At 37.8% G+C, this 12,855-nt stretch overlaps 1 protein-coding gene across 2 annotated transcripts in view; it reads left to right on the top strand.

The window, feature by feature from the left end:
* Positions 1-12,855, top strand: part of GRID2 (glutamate ionotropic receptor delta type subunit 2) — a 693,976-nt gene that overhangs the window by 416,014 nt on the left and 265,107 nt on the right. For both annotated transcript variants that reach the window (XM_027635943.1, XM_027635941.1), the window contains one exon: positions 5,570-5,775. In XM_027635943.1, coding sequence (XP_027491744.1) covers positions 5,570-5,775 — 206 coding nt within the window. The remainder of the gene's footprint in view (positions 1-5,569; positions 5,776-12,855) is intronic.

Raw genomic sequence — 12,855 nt, 5'->3', positions numbered from 1 at the left:
ACTGTGTGAGTTTTCTGCCACACACCTGCTGAGCTTTCCATTAAATTGTGCTTACTGTTTATATTAGGTGAGGTCTGAGTGCTCCCGCCAGGTGGGTAATATAAGAAGATTTAGATGTGTAGTCTGTGAAGGGCACTTTACTCTGAGTATGCTCTGCAACAGCATTTAAGATACCTGTTTCTTGTGCTTTTTTCACTATCAAATGAAAAGATGTTGTGTGAGTTTAGGTGCTTGCGCCTAATTTGACTTATACTTCATTTCCTAAATTCTTTCTTAGGTCAGAGGCCACAGCAACTGACACAGTGATGACGTTTGGTGAAGCTGTCACTTGAATTCAGATCTCAGCTTGAGTAGTGTTATGATGAGTACCTGCATTTGAATACATCAGTCAGAGTGTCAGAGGCTGTGGGCTTTGTGCTCCCCTATGCAGGAAGCTTTGCACATACACCTCAGCTGTGGCTGCAACCGGTCCAGTGTGCCCAGTGTTGGACCTTCTGCACAGCAGCGGTGCAGACCATGAGACCTTCCTATAGACCTCTGCCTTGTGGTGGCATGGTTATGCATGGATATAAAAGGAAGGTCATTTCCAGCACAGTCCTTGATAAATTTTGCTTGCCTTGTTCTTTGTTTATTAGTGTTTCCAGATCAACCTCACAATCTCCTAAACTGAACACAGTTTTGGTTATAAAGAGAATGTTTGGTAGTGTTTCTTTTAGATTTCTGACCTGGTTTAACTCTATGGGTGATGCTGACTGGGGAGGGGTACTCTGGTTTTGTTCACACGTGTACACAGGAAGTGATAGCTGTACAGTGAAAAACAGGAAATGTAGCACTGTAGTGACACTGAGCTGGAAGAGGAGATAGCAACTTTAGCATTGGTCTGTCTCTGTGTGGTAACTTGGGCTTTCATCACTAAGGAGGATAATCAATACTGGTGATAATGGGAAACTCTTCTGCATTTCTGGCAATAACTGTGACTCATCTGATCTAAATAGAAAATAGAAATGGGACTTCTGGCTGGGCAACATGTTGGCTAGCAAATTCAGGGCGTGAAACACCTGTGTTCCAGACATGAACAGTCCTGTGTCTCCACAGCAAAACCATCTGTGCCACAGGTTGCTTGCCAGATTTTTCTGCAGAAGGAGTTTATCTATTAGAAAGATGATTCCACAGTTCAGTGTGGATATGTGCCACTTTCAGACAATCCACGCAGGAAAGATAATGCTGCCCATTCAGTGGCAGCATCTGTTCTTTGGCATACGCTTTGAATATGATCATTGCTCGTGACTTGCTGCTGAAATATTGCAAGTACCATCATGATTTAAATAGCATTCAAATTGCAGGGTGTTTTTATGTGTTCTCTGCTGTTTCGTGGCAGCAGGTGAGCATCACCAATATCTCCATTCTTCCAGTGGGTAAGTTGAGGTATAAGCGGAATCTATATTTATTTCCTGCCCATATTTTTGTGTTGTATCAATGCCAAAGACAGAAGTAGTGAAGAAGTTTCACGAATCCTGATTTGGTATCTTTTCCTAAAAACATATCACACAGGTACAATACTGTTGGCATGGTCACCTAATAAATGTAGAGCTATAGAGTAATACTGGACCTCTCTCCTTTATGTCCCATCATTTAGTGAGGTTTCAATATGATTGTTTCATTTTTTATATTTGCAAATATTCATGGCAAGGAAAGCCATTTGATCCCATAATATGGCTTCTGGGTCAATATCGATTATGGAGGGTATCAGTCAATAACTGCAGTGTGTCTATAAATTCAAGTCAAGTGAAATTATGTTCTTGTTTTGAAAAAGGTCTTCGTTTAGTGGTTCCTACTTACTTTGTTCTGGTGTCAGAGAAGAATACAAGAATTTATGAGATAGAATTTGAGTTTTAAAAAGGCTTTCCTAGCCTGAGTAAGTTTTCTCCCTGATAGTTTGTTAGTGTATCTAGATCCCATCTACATGTGTTCCTTGTGTTTCAGTAATTTTGAGTTCAACTGGTCACTTTCACCCATTTTTTATTTAATTTGTCTGCATGTTCAGTAATCCTCAGTGGGTGAGCCTCAGGAATTTTAGAAGGAAGGGGTTAAAGTAGAAAGAAGTTATTTTATCATTTGCATAAAACTAAGCATATTTGTAGCACTTCAAATAATCTTGTTGGTATTTAAAGCACCAGAAAAATTCTAACATCTCTGATTAGATTGAATCTAATTTTCCTGATTTAGATATTAAATAGAAGCAGTAATTAGTATCTGATTCTCTTATGGAACTTTATTTTTAGGGTATGCATGTATTTTGTTCATGGTTAAACTATCCTACAAGTGTTTAGTAATACTGATATTTTGACAGTGTCTAGAGAATGAGGTTTTGGTGATGAATGTCTAAAATAGCCTAAATGCTTAAAATACCATTTCTTTCCAGTTCATGGTATTTTAGAGGTCTAGACAGGAGACCCAACTTGCTGATTGTGACAGTCTGACTTCTAGGACTAACTCTGTTGAATTGTTTTTGTGTACTGTTTGATTGTAAGCTATTGCATGACTACTTCTTTATAATTTGAAGCATCTCAGTATTCTGGTGCTGGAGGAGGATGGCTGTCTGTAATATTCTCTAGTTAGTACATATCTGCTGGTGATGCAGGCAGCAAATTTTGTCTACTAGGCAGACTGAACTTTGTTTTCCTTATGCTACTGTTTGTGGCCAAAAATAAGCAATGTGAGTGTCTAAGCCTCAGATCTTCTTGATAGGGCTGCTCTACTTCTGTGCAACCCAGAACCTCTCTATTTTATTTTGCCATAACCTGAAGTAAAATTCTAAAATGACCCGTGTTTGTCAGAACCTTTAAACTTTGGGATATGTTGGACCCCATCAAATCCCCAAATGTATAGCTCAGTAAAAAGAGTATTCCCTAGAACTGGAAAAGAGGAATGCTTGAATTTTGGTACAGTTTTCCCAGCAACGTCAGCATAAAGATTCCTATCTCAGGTATTTTGAGCTTTTTCCTGAAGGTCCATCAGGTCTGGATGCTGGATTATTCTTCCTAGTCTCCCTTTGGACCATGTAGTGTCTGTCTGCTGTGGTCATTAGCTACCCTTTAGTCACACTGCTCTTATATTTTCACCATTGTAGTTCCCATATTAAATCCACATGTGACATCTCCATAGTCTTCTCAAGGGTGCATCGCACATGTGTATCTGTCGTGTAGCTGGTGCTTTACTGTGGGGGGAGTTACATAATTCTCCCCTGCAGCCCAGACCCCTGGGCATGTTCGCCTCATGTGTGCAGGACTGACCACAGCTGATGCTTGTAGCACTGCTCTCTGAATGGCTATGGAGGGTGCTGCGGTCTAGGCAGTTCTGGAGAGAAATTTTATAATTCCTTACAAATTTTTCTCCAAAGAATTGATTTTCATTATTTTCCCTGGTCTTAAAATGGGCTTCAGTTCCTCTGAAAGCTGTCACCTGTCAGTGTACCCCTATTAAAATGTAGCTATCACAATCCTGATAAACAGTTACATGCCCTACTGTTTCCTGTGGCTTCTCATGGAGTTCCCCTCAGCTGCTATCACAATGTGTGAGCACGGTGACACTTGTATCACCTGAAAATAGTCCACGTTAAGGGCCAGCCAAGAGCCCTTTCCTGGTAGACTTCATGACTATTTATGTGACATCTCTTCCAGGGCTTAGACTCTGATGTGCTTAGGCATCCTTCCAGTCTGCTTTCAGTCTGATTTTCCAGTCTTTTGCTGTCCTCTGGCATCGTGTGTGAACTGTATCTAAGGTGCTTCCATTAGTATGAATGCTTTTGAGATTCTTCATCCCATATTTACTCATCCCATGTTAGGATTAAATAGAGTCTCCCCAACTTTGCGTCCCCCCTAAGAAGGGCAGGGAGTAGGGGAAGACAATAGGTCTTCCTATTGTCAGGATGAAAGATCTGAGTAGCCAAGCAGTTGTGAAAGTCTAATTGGAAGTTTACTCAAGTATGAGAGGTTTCATGAAGAAAGACACATAACCTACCTGTAACTTCAAGTCTGACCATTCCCCTGGAAAATGAGTGATTGGGATGAGGAACTGATAGAGCACCTGGGATGAAGGAGGGAAGCAGAGCAGGAACTGCAATCCCTCAGAGATTGGATCTAAGACTATGCACCTAGGAGAGACTAGATTTAGTATCCTAATGTGAGAAACATTTTCTGTTGATTTTAACCACAAACACCCTTCAAAACCTGAGGAACCTTTATTTTCAAAGAAATGTTTCTTCAGAAATTCATGTTTATTTTGAGTTACTGGTTTCCTTTTTCTCTATTTTTTTCCCAGAGTGTCTCTGTCACATAGCATCTGTTGTGTTGACTCTAAGGCTATGTCTTGTTCCCTTAAATGAGATCAGTTGGGTTTACAGGAAGCTTGCATGCCAGTAGGAAGGAAGGATGTCCTGCTGAGTGTCCTCTGAGACAGCAGATCAGAGTGACTGCCAGAGAGAGGAGTCACATTAGGGAAGCAGTGGCTTAGCTCCAGGAAAAAGATTGAGAAACTGCAGTGGTGAGTAGGGGTCAGACAGTGAGGACTCAGTGAGGCAGAAGCAATTTTCCTGAGGTCCGGAAGACCCTGATCTGACTGATCTGACTTCTGAAGTCATTGAATGATTTTAAATTTTAAACCTAAAGCTAGAGGTTTTAGATAATGCCTCTCAAAACGGCAGAGGAAAAAAAAAAATCAAGATTTTGTCTTGGAACACCTTGAAGCAGCATAACAATGTTAGGAGTGCCCAGACATTTAAGTTTGGTAGATGTTATAGGTATTTTAAACTAGGTAGTGAAAACAGTTAGCATTCTACTGATCAATTCTTCCTACATCATTTTTAAAGAAGGATTAACTCAAGATTAAGCCAGAAAGCTCTCCTAGCACATTGTGCTGTCAAAAAGTTGTTAAATTCAACCAGCAGAGGCACTTTCAGATGAGAGCATGCAGTACCATTGCAACTGTACACCTGGCTTTTATTTTGTTTTTGAAGGAAATAAATAGATGTGAAATTTAGAACAACATTAAGACTTCTTGATGAGTGAACAGCCCAAGCTTCGCTTAGATACATGAGCTACACAGAATGGTGGTGGATAACATATTTTTGAGTTTCACAAAAGAAAACCATGTCCTTCCTGCTTTTCTCCTCCTCAGCTGCCCTCCAACAACCCTCACTGGAAGGAAGCACTGTATGTGATGGTCACCATGGCTTCACTTCTCTATATGGATTTCAGTGTGGAAGTCCTTCAAGAAAGATTAGAAGAAAGTGTGATGATTAAATCACCAAATTAGGAAAGTTGCTAGAAGTATTTTTAAGTTTGTTATCTAGTGGCTCTTTTGAAGAGTAGGTGATCTTTCTCCTGTTTTAGTACTTAAAGAAATGCAATGAGCATAGCTTTAGACCTAGGAGGAGGTCTAGTGAATATTAAGTGAAAGCCTGTAGGGATCTACCTGACAAAACACATCTTGTGAGATGTTGTGATCAGTTATTTGTGTCTTTTTTTTTCATGTAACAGTTAACATCTTGTTTGCCTTCTGATTTTTTCAGATATCCGTGGAATACAAGAGTTTTTAGACAAAGTATCTCAACAGGGAATGGATGTAGCATTGCAGAAAGTAGAAAACAACATTAATAAAATGATCACGGGGCTCTTTGCCACTATGCGAATAGAAGAACTGAACCGCTACCGGGATACCCTGAGACGGGCTATTCTCATAATGAACCCTTCGACAGCCAAATCATTCCTGACAGAGGTATGTGTTTTAACAAGAAGTTATCTTCTTGTTTTGCTGACCAAGACTGCAGCTGTTTGTCAAAAGATTCAGTTTATTTGACTTCATAAAATTAATCAAACAAAAAATCCCAAAATGCAGAGCCCAAGTTAGAAGTTAAAATATTCTCTCTTTAAAGATCAGCATGCAATCAGTGGTTTTTTGTGCTCATCAATGTGCATACAGAACACTATAACCACCTTCTGCATGAGCAAAAACATTTAGGAAATATGCAGAAGAATTAGCCTTCAGACTTCTGTTTGAACCTCACAGGTCCTCTATTACCATTTCCATTCTCATTGTGTCTGTCCCTCACTAAAACATTCTTTACAACTGAAATTTTTATTATGATTTAGATATATATAATGTATATTTGTGGATAAATTTTTTCACCTAATTGGAATTTAGTTTTTTATGTAAAATAATGTTTGATAATGATCTTTTATTTACCACTGGGAGTAGTAGGGTGATGAAGGATTTGATTTGCATGAAGAATTCGAAATGATAGATTAAAGTCATGTTTTCAAGCAATATGGACCAGATTTTCAAAAAATTCTTTGGAATTTAGAGACAGAAGACTCATATATCACATTTGACTATGAGGTGTGTAATTTTTTTAAATCAGTGGCATGATTCTTAATACACATCACTGTGCTGTTTCAAATGTGTTTTTTACATGAGTGTATGTTCTTCATCATCAACCAGTGCTTAAAAATCTACTTGTTTTCTGTTCCATTGAAACACACTTTCTTTCTTCAGTAAGTTCTCTTTGAATCTGTTTGTAACTTGCATTACTTTTCTTCAATACTTCCCTATTGCCTTGGTCTTCAGAAGCTGAAGCTTATAAACTACCTCTGCACATGTCTCAAGTGAATTTTAAGAACATTAGTTAGAGGATGGGTTTATAAGTTTCTTTTTCAAATTTTTTTTTGCCTGTGTGTTTTTTGGCTAGGCATTTCACTGTCCTCATTACACACTGAAGCTTGCTAATTCTGAGTAATGAAGGTTTGCTGCTCTATCCAAATGTCTAGTTCTTTATAAGATGTACACAATTTGTTGGCATGTTTACATTGTTCTGTAGTGTTTTCATTAGCCAGGTCACAAGCGTTTTGTATTTTGGCAAGTGGCATTATAAGGTATTTCACATTTCAACTTGAAAGCAGCATGGTTCAGGGCTCTAACTACAATAGCTTTGTGAAGCAAAACTCCTGTATTGTTCCTACAGAGTAACATACTTTTTTTTTAAAAAAAGTACACTTTCTTTATAATTTATTTCTACATCCTTGAGCATAGTAACAAAGTTGTCATCATCTTTTGAAGTTGTCACATATATCTTGTCAAGAAAGTAGAGAACTTATTTTAGAGTTCTCACTTTGGCATTGGCCACTCAAAACCCTCAAAATTGAAAGAAAAAAGTTAAAAAAACAACTAAACCAAATCCACAATCTTTGTCCCTCAAAAAAAAAAAATTTAATTCCAAAACCAACAACAACAAAAAATCCTGAAAAAAGAGAGACTCACAGTATTTCTTATTTTCTGCAATCTGTAAGACTACTAGGAAAGATCATTATATTCTTGTGTGAATGGGGTTCAAAATGAGAGTCTCACATCAGGTGCCATGTTACAGGTTTTTGCTAGGATAAAGGCATTTACTTGAAATATGATATGTGCTTGGTAAACTGACAGCAGGAGCCTCTTCATACGAAGAGTTACTCAAATAGTATGATTACTCTTATACTTTATTTCTATTAGTGACAAGGAATGAACTACATGACTGTGCTCCAGTCTTAGCACAAGGAGAAATTTCCTGGAATAGCTTTGCAAATGGATATTAAAAACTGTTATTTTGAGTTGAACCAGCAGCTGTACTGTATGGGCAAACAAACTAAAAAGCCTACGGACTGCCAAAGGGTTACAAAATTCCCAAACAATTAAAGTGTGGGCATGCTTATTCCAAAGCCTATACTTTGTGCATGAGTAGATTAGCTTGGAAATTTAGTGTAACCTAGTGGATTTAGCATGTAAACCTTATGAAGATAATCAGAAGAAACTGCATATGTAGAAAAGCCCTTTGGGGTTTTTGTGGCTTTTCTGCCTAGGAGATGCTTTTGGCTGCCTAGTTGGATTCAGCTGTCAGCTTCTTTCCCCAGTCTCTACTGCTTGGTGCCTTCTTAGATGACTGTTTTGGCTGAACTCCTTCATTGTTTAGCTGAGAAGAGGGTTCATTCACTCTGCAACAGCTGTAGTAAGCGTGGTCTTGATTACTATGCAAGTAACAACTATTCCAGGGTAAGAAGTCAGACACTGGGCTGTGTAAATAAGCAGTCTGTAAACTGGAGTTTGCTTGTGTAGAATTCATCTTTGTTCGGACTCTTTGGAATTCTGTATTGAATTCTTTTTTTTTTTTTTTAAAGCAGTATGGCTTTTTTATGTTAGATTTTTCTTTCTCTCCAGCTTTTCTCTCTCTAGAGCTTGCAGAGATGAGATCTATACTTACGTACTCAATAAAATGGAGATTAAAAAGTAAATACACTTCTCTGACTGTGGAAATAAAAGCCCACCTTCTGTTAGACTGTTATGTATTAATTTGCCTTCCATACAACATGGAAAGGCAGGAAGACTTGGGGGCAACTATCACGGCATCTCTCCTTACTGGCTAAAGGATTCATGTAAAGTGAGAGGGAGGGTGCAACTGAATTCCCTGTTGTCCTATGTTGCTTTGAGCTGAGGATGGGAGAGCAGAAGGAAAAAAAATCTGCTGAAATAGTGACATTCACTGGGGCTAAGGAGTGTGGAGGTATGGAGCTAGTAGAGACTAGGACCTCTCCTCAGATCAGTTTGTGGCAGCATCTCGGAAAATTCTTTGCCAGGGATATACTGGTGACTTGTTCAGGTTTTTTTCAGTAGAATGCAGTTTTTCTCTACCGTCAAGTAATCACTCAGGTCCCACAGGTGAACCAAAATATTACCACTGAAACTTTAGTGAGTACTAAAAACCACATTAGAACCAAAACTTGCTATGCTGTCTGCTAGCCCTGGTGACTAATGTGAACTGCGTGTCACTTTTTTTGCTTTATATTTTGGGGTGTTTTGTTTGTTTTTTTTTTCTCATGTGTTCTTCTGATCTGTGATGAACTTGCAGGATATGAAAAGCCAAATTAGGTAAGAGAAATAACATGTCCTTGCCAGCTCAGCATGACAACAAAAACCCGGGGTCAAGTGGCAGAAAAAAAATGGAAAAAAAAGAAATAAAAAAGTCACCTAGTTCTTTAGCAAAAGCTCAGGAACTCGTTGGGCCAAGAAAGTCTCGATCACCATGTGAGCCCTGTCATGAAGGCATCTCAAAATAACAGTAGAAAAGAGAAAAGAGAATACACCCCTGTGTTGAGCCCACCTTGCAAAGGAAGGACTTCTAAAGTCAAGTGTGAGAAGGCTGGTTAGGAGGAGAAGCAGGCCAGGAAAGTCAGGTTGCAATAGAGGTTCTGCGGATAATAAAGCAAGTTTGGGAAGCAAGACTTTGGGAAGCAAGAATTTAAACTGCAAGCCAGGTGTCCTCAATTGGGTCAAAATGCTGTCAGTACATCTTTGTACACAGTTTTATTTCTGTTTAGCTAAGGAAACTACCTTATTAACTATGTTCAGAAATGTGAATGTGTTCTTCTGTCCAAAGACTCAGGAGCTGATAATGGACTACAAAGGAGGGTCTAATTCATCTTTTTAGTTATAGAAAAAAACTAGGTCAACTAGCAGAAGACTTCACACATTGAAAATCCAGTAGGCCACATGTGGAAGAGCCTTAGCATCAGGCAGGGATTTTGCTGGATTTTTGACAGGTAAGCTCTAGAAGGCTCGGTGTCTAAGTGCTGAAGACATTGCTGCCCCAGCTGCCGCTCAATGGAGGGATTACTAGCCCAGCAAACTCAGCAGATATGACTGTACACCTTGCTGCCCCTTGTGAGGTCCCTTCTCTTGCTTCTGTTGCAGGGTTAGTTGCCTCTTACAGAAAGAGATGAGAACATTTTTTTTCTGCAGTATTGGGGTTCAGATGTTTATCTAGGAAAAAAATTTGGAGCACTGGTGATGTGTATCAGCCAACAAAGCTGTTTGAGGGCTTGACAATCTCAAGCCATCAACACAATGAGCATTGACAGTTCCAAGATTGGAGAGTACTACTCTTCAGCTCACTGTACAGTATATGGTTTGTGTAAATGAAAATAATAACTATTTATTTGCAAAGGTTCCACTCTGCAATAAACTTGAAGTTACTGGACACCACGATGTCCAGACTTCAAGCATTCTAGAGATATTGGAAATGTTTGCTGTTAAACATCTATTTAAAGTTAAGCTCACGCCTGCATGACAGAACTGGGTTATAATTATTTAAAAGGTATATTCAACAAAACTAGCTGCTGCCAAATTTGAAAGTTGTACCAACTCTTATGTGTTGACCTGTGTGTATGCAGACATGCTTATTGTACTTACTTCTATAGGTGTTGTTTTATTTCTCTGTATTTATTTTCAAAGAAAATTAAAGTTATCTAGCTTTCAGCGTTAGTATAATCTACCACACATGATTTTGCAAATAAAGTCCTTTTTTCTATCCCAAGCAGTCTGCCCCCCCCATTGTGGGACAGTTCTAAAATAAAGTTATCGTTGATGAAAAGAAGCTACACTGCTACTTTCATGAATAAAAGAACTCTTTATAAATGAAATGTTAAAATAAACAGGGAAGGTTGAATAAAGCTTATAAATTAAGTACTGAAGAGTTCTTGCCATGTAGTGGGCAAGTGAAAAAAAAAGAAAAGTGAATGTTTAAGGAGCAAATGCAATTTAAATTGCCTCATGTTATTGAAAATTCACTATGCTTTTTCTAATAGTTACTGTGAATAGAATGAGAAGTAACATTTATCCTGTTAAACAAGATTATTCCTGGTGGCAAATGCCCTGTTTTTTATTATATTTGATTATTGTCTCTCTGCTGAAAATAATAGTTAATTTTAAATGCAATTATTTGAAAAAAATACAGTTTTTTCGTTTTTTCATTTAGTGACATAGTTATTGATTTATGAAGTAGTAGATCAGTAAATCTGATCATGAAGCAAATCATGGATTGTTTAGTTCTAAAGACAGGGATTTGCTTTAGTGTTAGAGAGTGCTCTAACCAGACTTACTTCTTTAAGCAACTTATTTACTGGGAATTAGGAAAGTTTATTCAACTTCTCCAAAAGGCTTATTCAACATTTGTATACCTAAAGTTCATGGAAGGTTAGTCTTTGTTTCCTTTTTCTTTTCCTTTTTTTTTTTTTTAAAACCTTATTTTGTGATATTTTGATCATTAGGTTTTATATATATACTAAGGAAGGTTAGGAAAAAATTAAGTAGGTTATTATTTTATTTCTTTTTATTGATAAGAAAAATCTTCCTGTATTTAGTCAAACACATGCTATACAGATATGAGGTGAAGTGAATGCAGCTGGAAATAGGAGCTAAGAATCCAAGGCAACTGTTTGCCACTTCCTGCAGTAAAAATTCTGAAGTTTCCAGTGGGGGAAGATAGCAGTGATTTTTGTTCAGGTGTGGACAGCAAACATACATACCAGGAAGATGTGGAAGGCTCCAAACTAGTATCAGGTCCACATAATTAACCCTGCAGAAGACATTATCATCTATTACTTCCCCTAATTTGCATGTGATACATAGTACCTTGCCTCTCTTTATAGCACAGGTGAATTTGGAGCTATTAGTTGCTGTTTGCCACAGGTGCCTCTTTAAAATGTTGTAAAGCTGAGCTTTTGATCCTCTTCCATTTAAGATCTACTGGTTTGCCTTTTGCACATGTACCATAGGCTACCAGTCCCAGGTACGTTCAGGAACAGGCATCAAGTTGGGATTTAGGAAAGCTCGATTTTTCTTCATCTGCCATGCATATGTCTGCATACCTGTGTATAGTGTATATGAGACAAAAACTAACATTACTTTGTGTACATACATATATTTTCTGCACTGGTAAAAGAATATTCATTTACCGTGTAAAACCTGCTCTCAGTTTTATGTTTTCAAATAAACTCTACTACTGGAAGAGTTTCTTCTTGTCAAGGTAACATAGAGATTGGATGAGCAAGGATTTGTCACTTGAACTCAACAGTGATGGTCTGGAGAAATATCCAGGTTTCATGGGAAACCTGTTCCATTTTCCATTAGGCTTGATGATTTGTCACATTTGTATGTACATAATTTTCTGGGCACTACTGAATGTGGTAGTAGCTGGTAGCCAGTTGTCTTAATAGTAATAAAAAAGTAATTTTTTAATCACGTATATTGATGCATGATGCTTGTGATACATCAGATATGCAGCATCATTTCCCTCTGAGTTTTTCAGCATTGTCTTTGTGAAAGTTTATTAATGATTTCTGGGAATTTTTAAACAATCCTATTTGCATAAAATACAACTCTGAAGTCTCTAAAGGCAAGAGTTGGCAGTGATTAAAATGAAGAATTGGCAGCAGACATATGAACTTACCTACTGCTATTTTTGTCTCTTTTTCCTATAATTTTATCATATGTTTGTGTGTTGATTATTCTGGATTTTATCTAGGAGTGGTGATCTTCAGAGGCTAAAATCAGATTTTTCAGTTAGTGACTGCTTGTTTTTCTTACAAGTAAGCTGAATGCTCTAGTCTTTAAGATCGTCTTTCTCACCTTAGTGTTTGAGATTTTTAGACCTCCTGTAGAACATAATTGCCATTTTGAAGTCCATTCTCTACTCCATTGTTTGTGGTGGAATAAATCCTATTCAGCATACTCCATTGTAATTTATTGTTGTTAATTACAATGTTATGAAATGTATCTTCTGTCTTGCACCAGCATTAAGAACAGAATTTATAGCTGCAAATTGCAATATAGCCTTGGTTAACTGTTTAGTCCAATTCCTTGCCTTTTTATGCTCTTGCATGTAGGCCATCCAGATGATGGCTAAATGACTGGATGTGAAAGTTATGGGGTTTTTTTTCCTAGGCTCAATGAATAGAGTTTAGTTTTTAGTTAGTTTAGGGTTTATATGCA

The sequence above is a fragment of the Corapipo altera genome, unplaced genomic scaffold (genome assembly GCF_003945725.1).
Source record: "Corapipo altera isolate COAL_440 unplaced genomic scaffold, ASM394572v1 22b, whole genome shotgun sequence".
Lineage (NCBI taxonomy): Eukaryota > Metazoa > Chordata > Aves > Passeriformes > Pipridae > Corapipo > Corapipo altera.
Note: the sequence above shows the minus strand (reverse complement) of the source record. Positions and strands in the feature narration are given on the sequence as shown.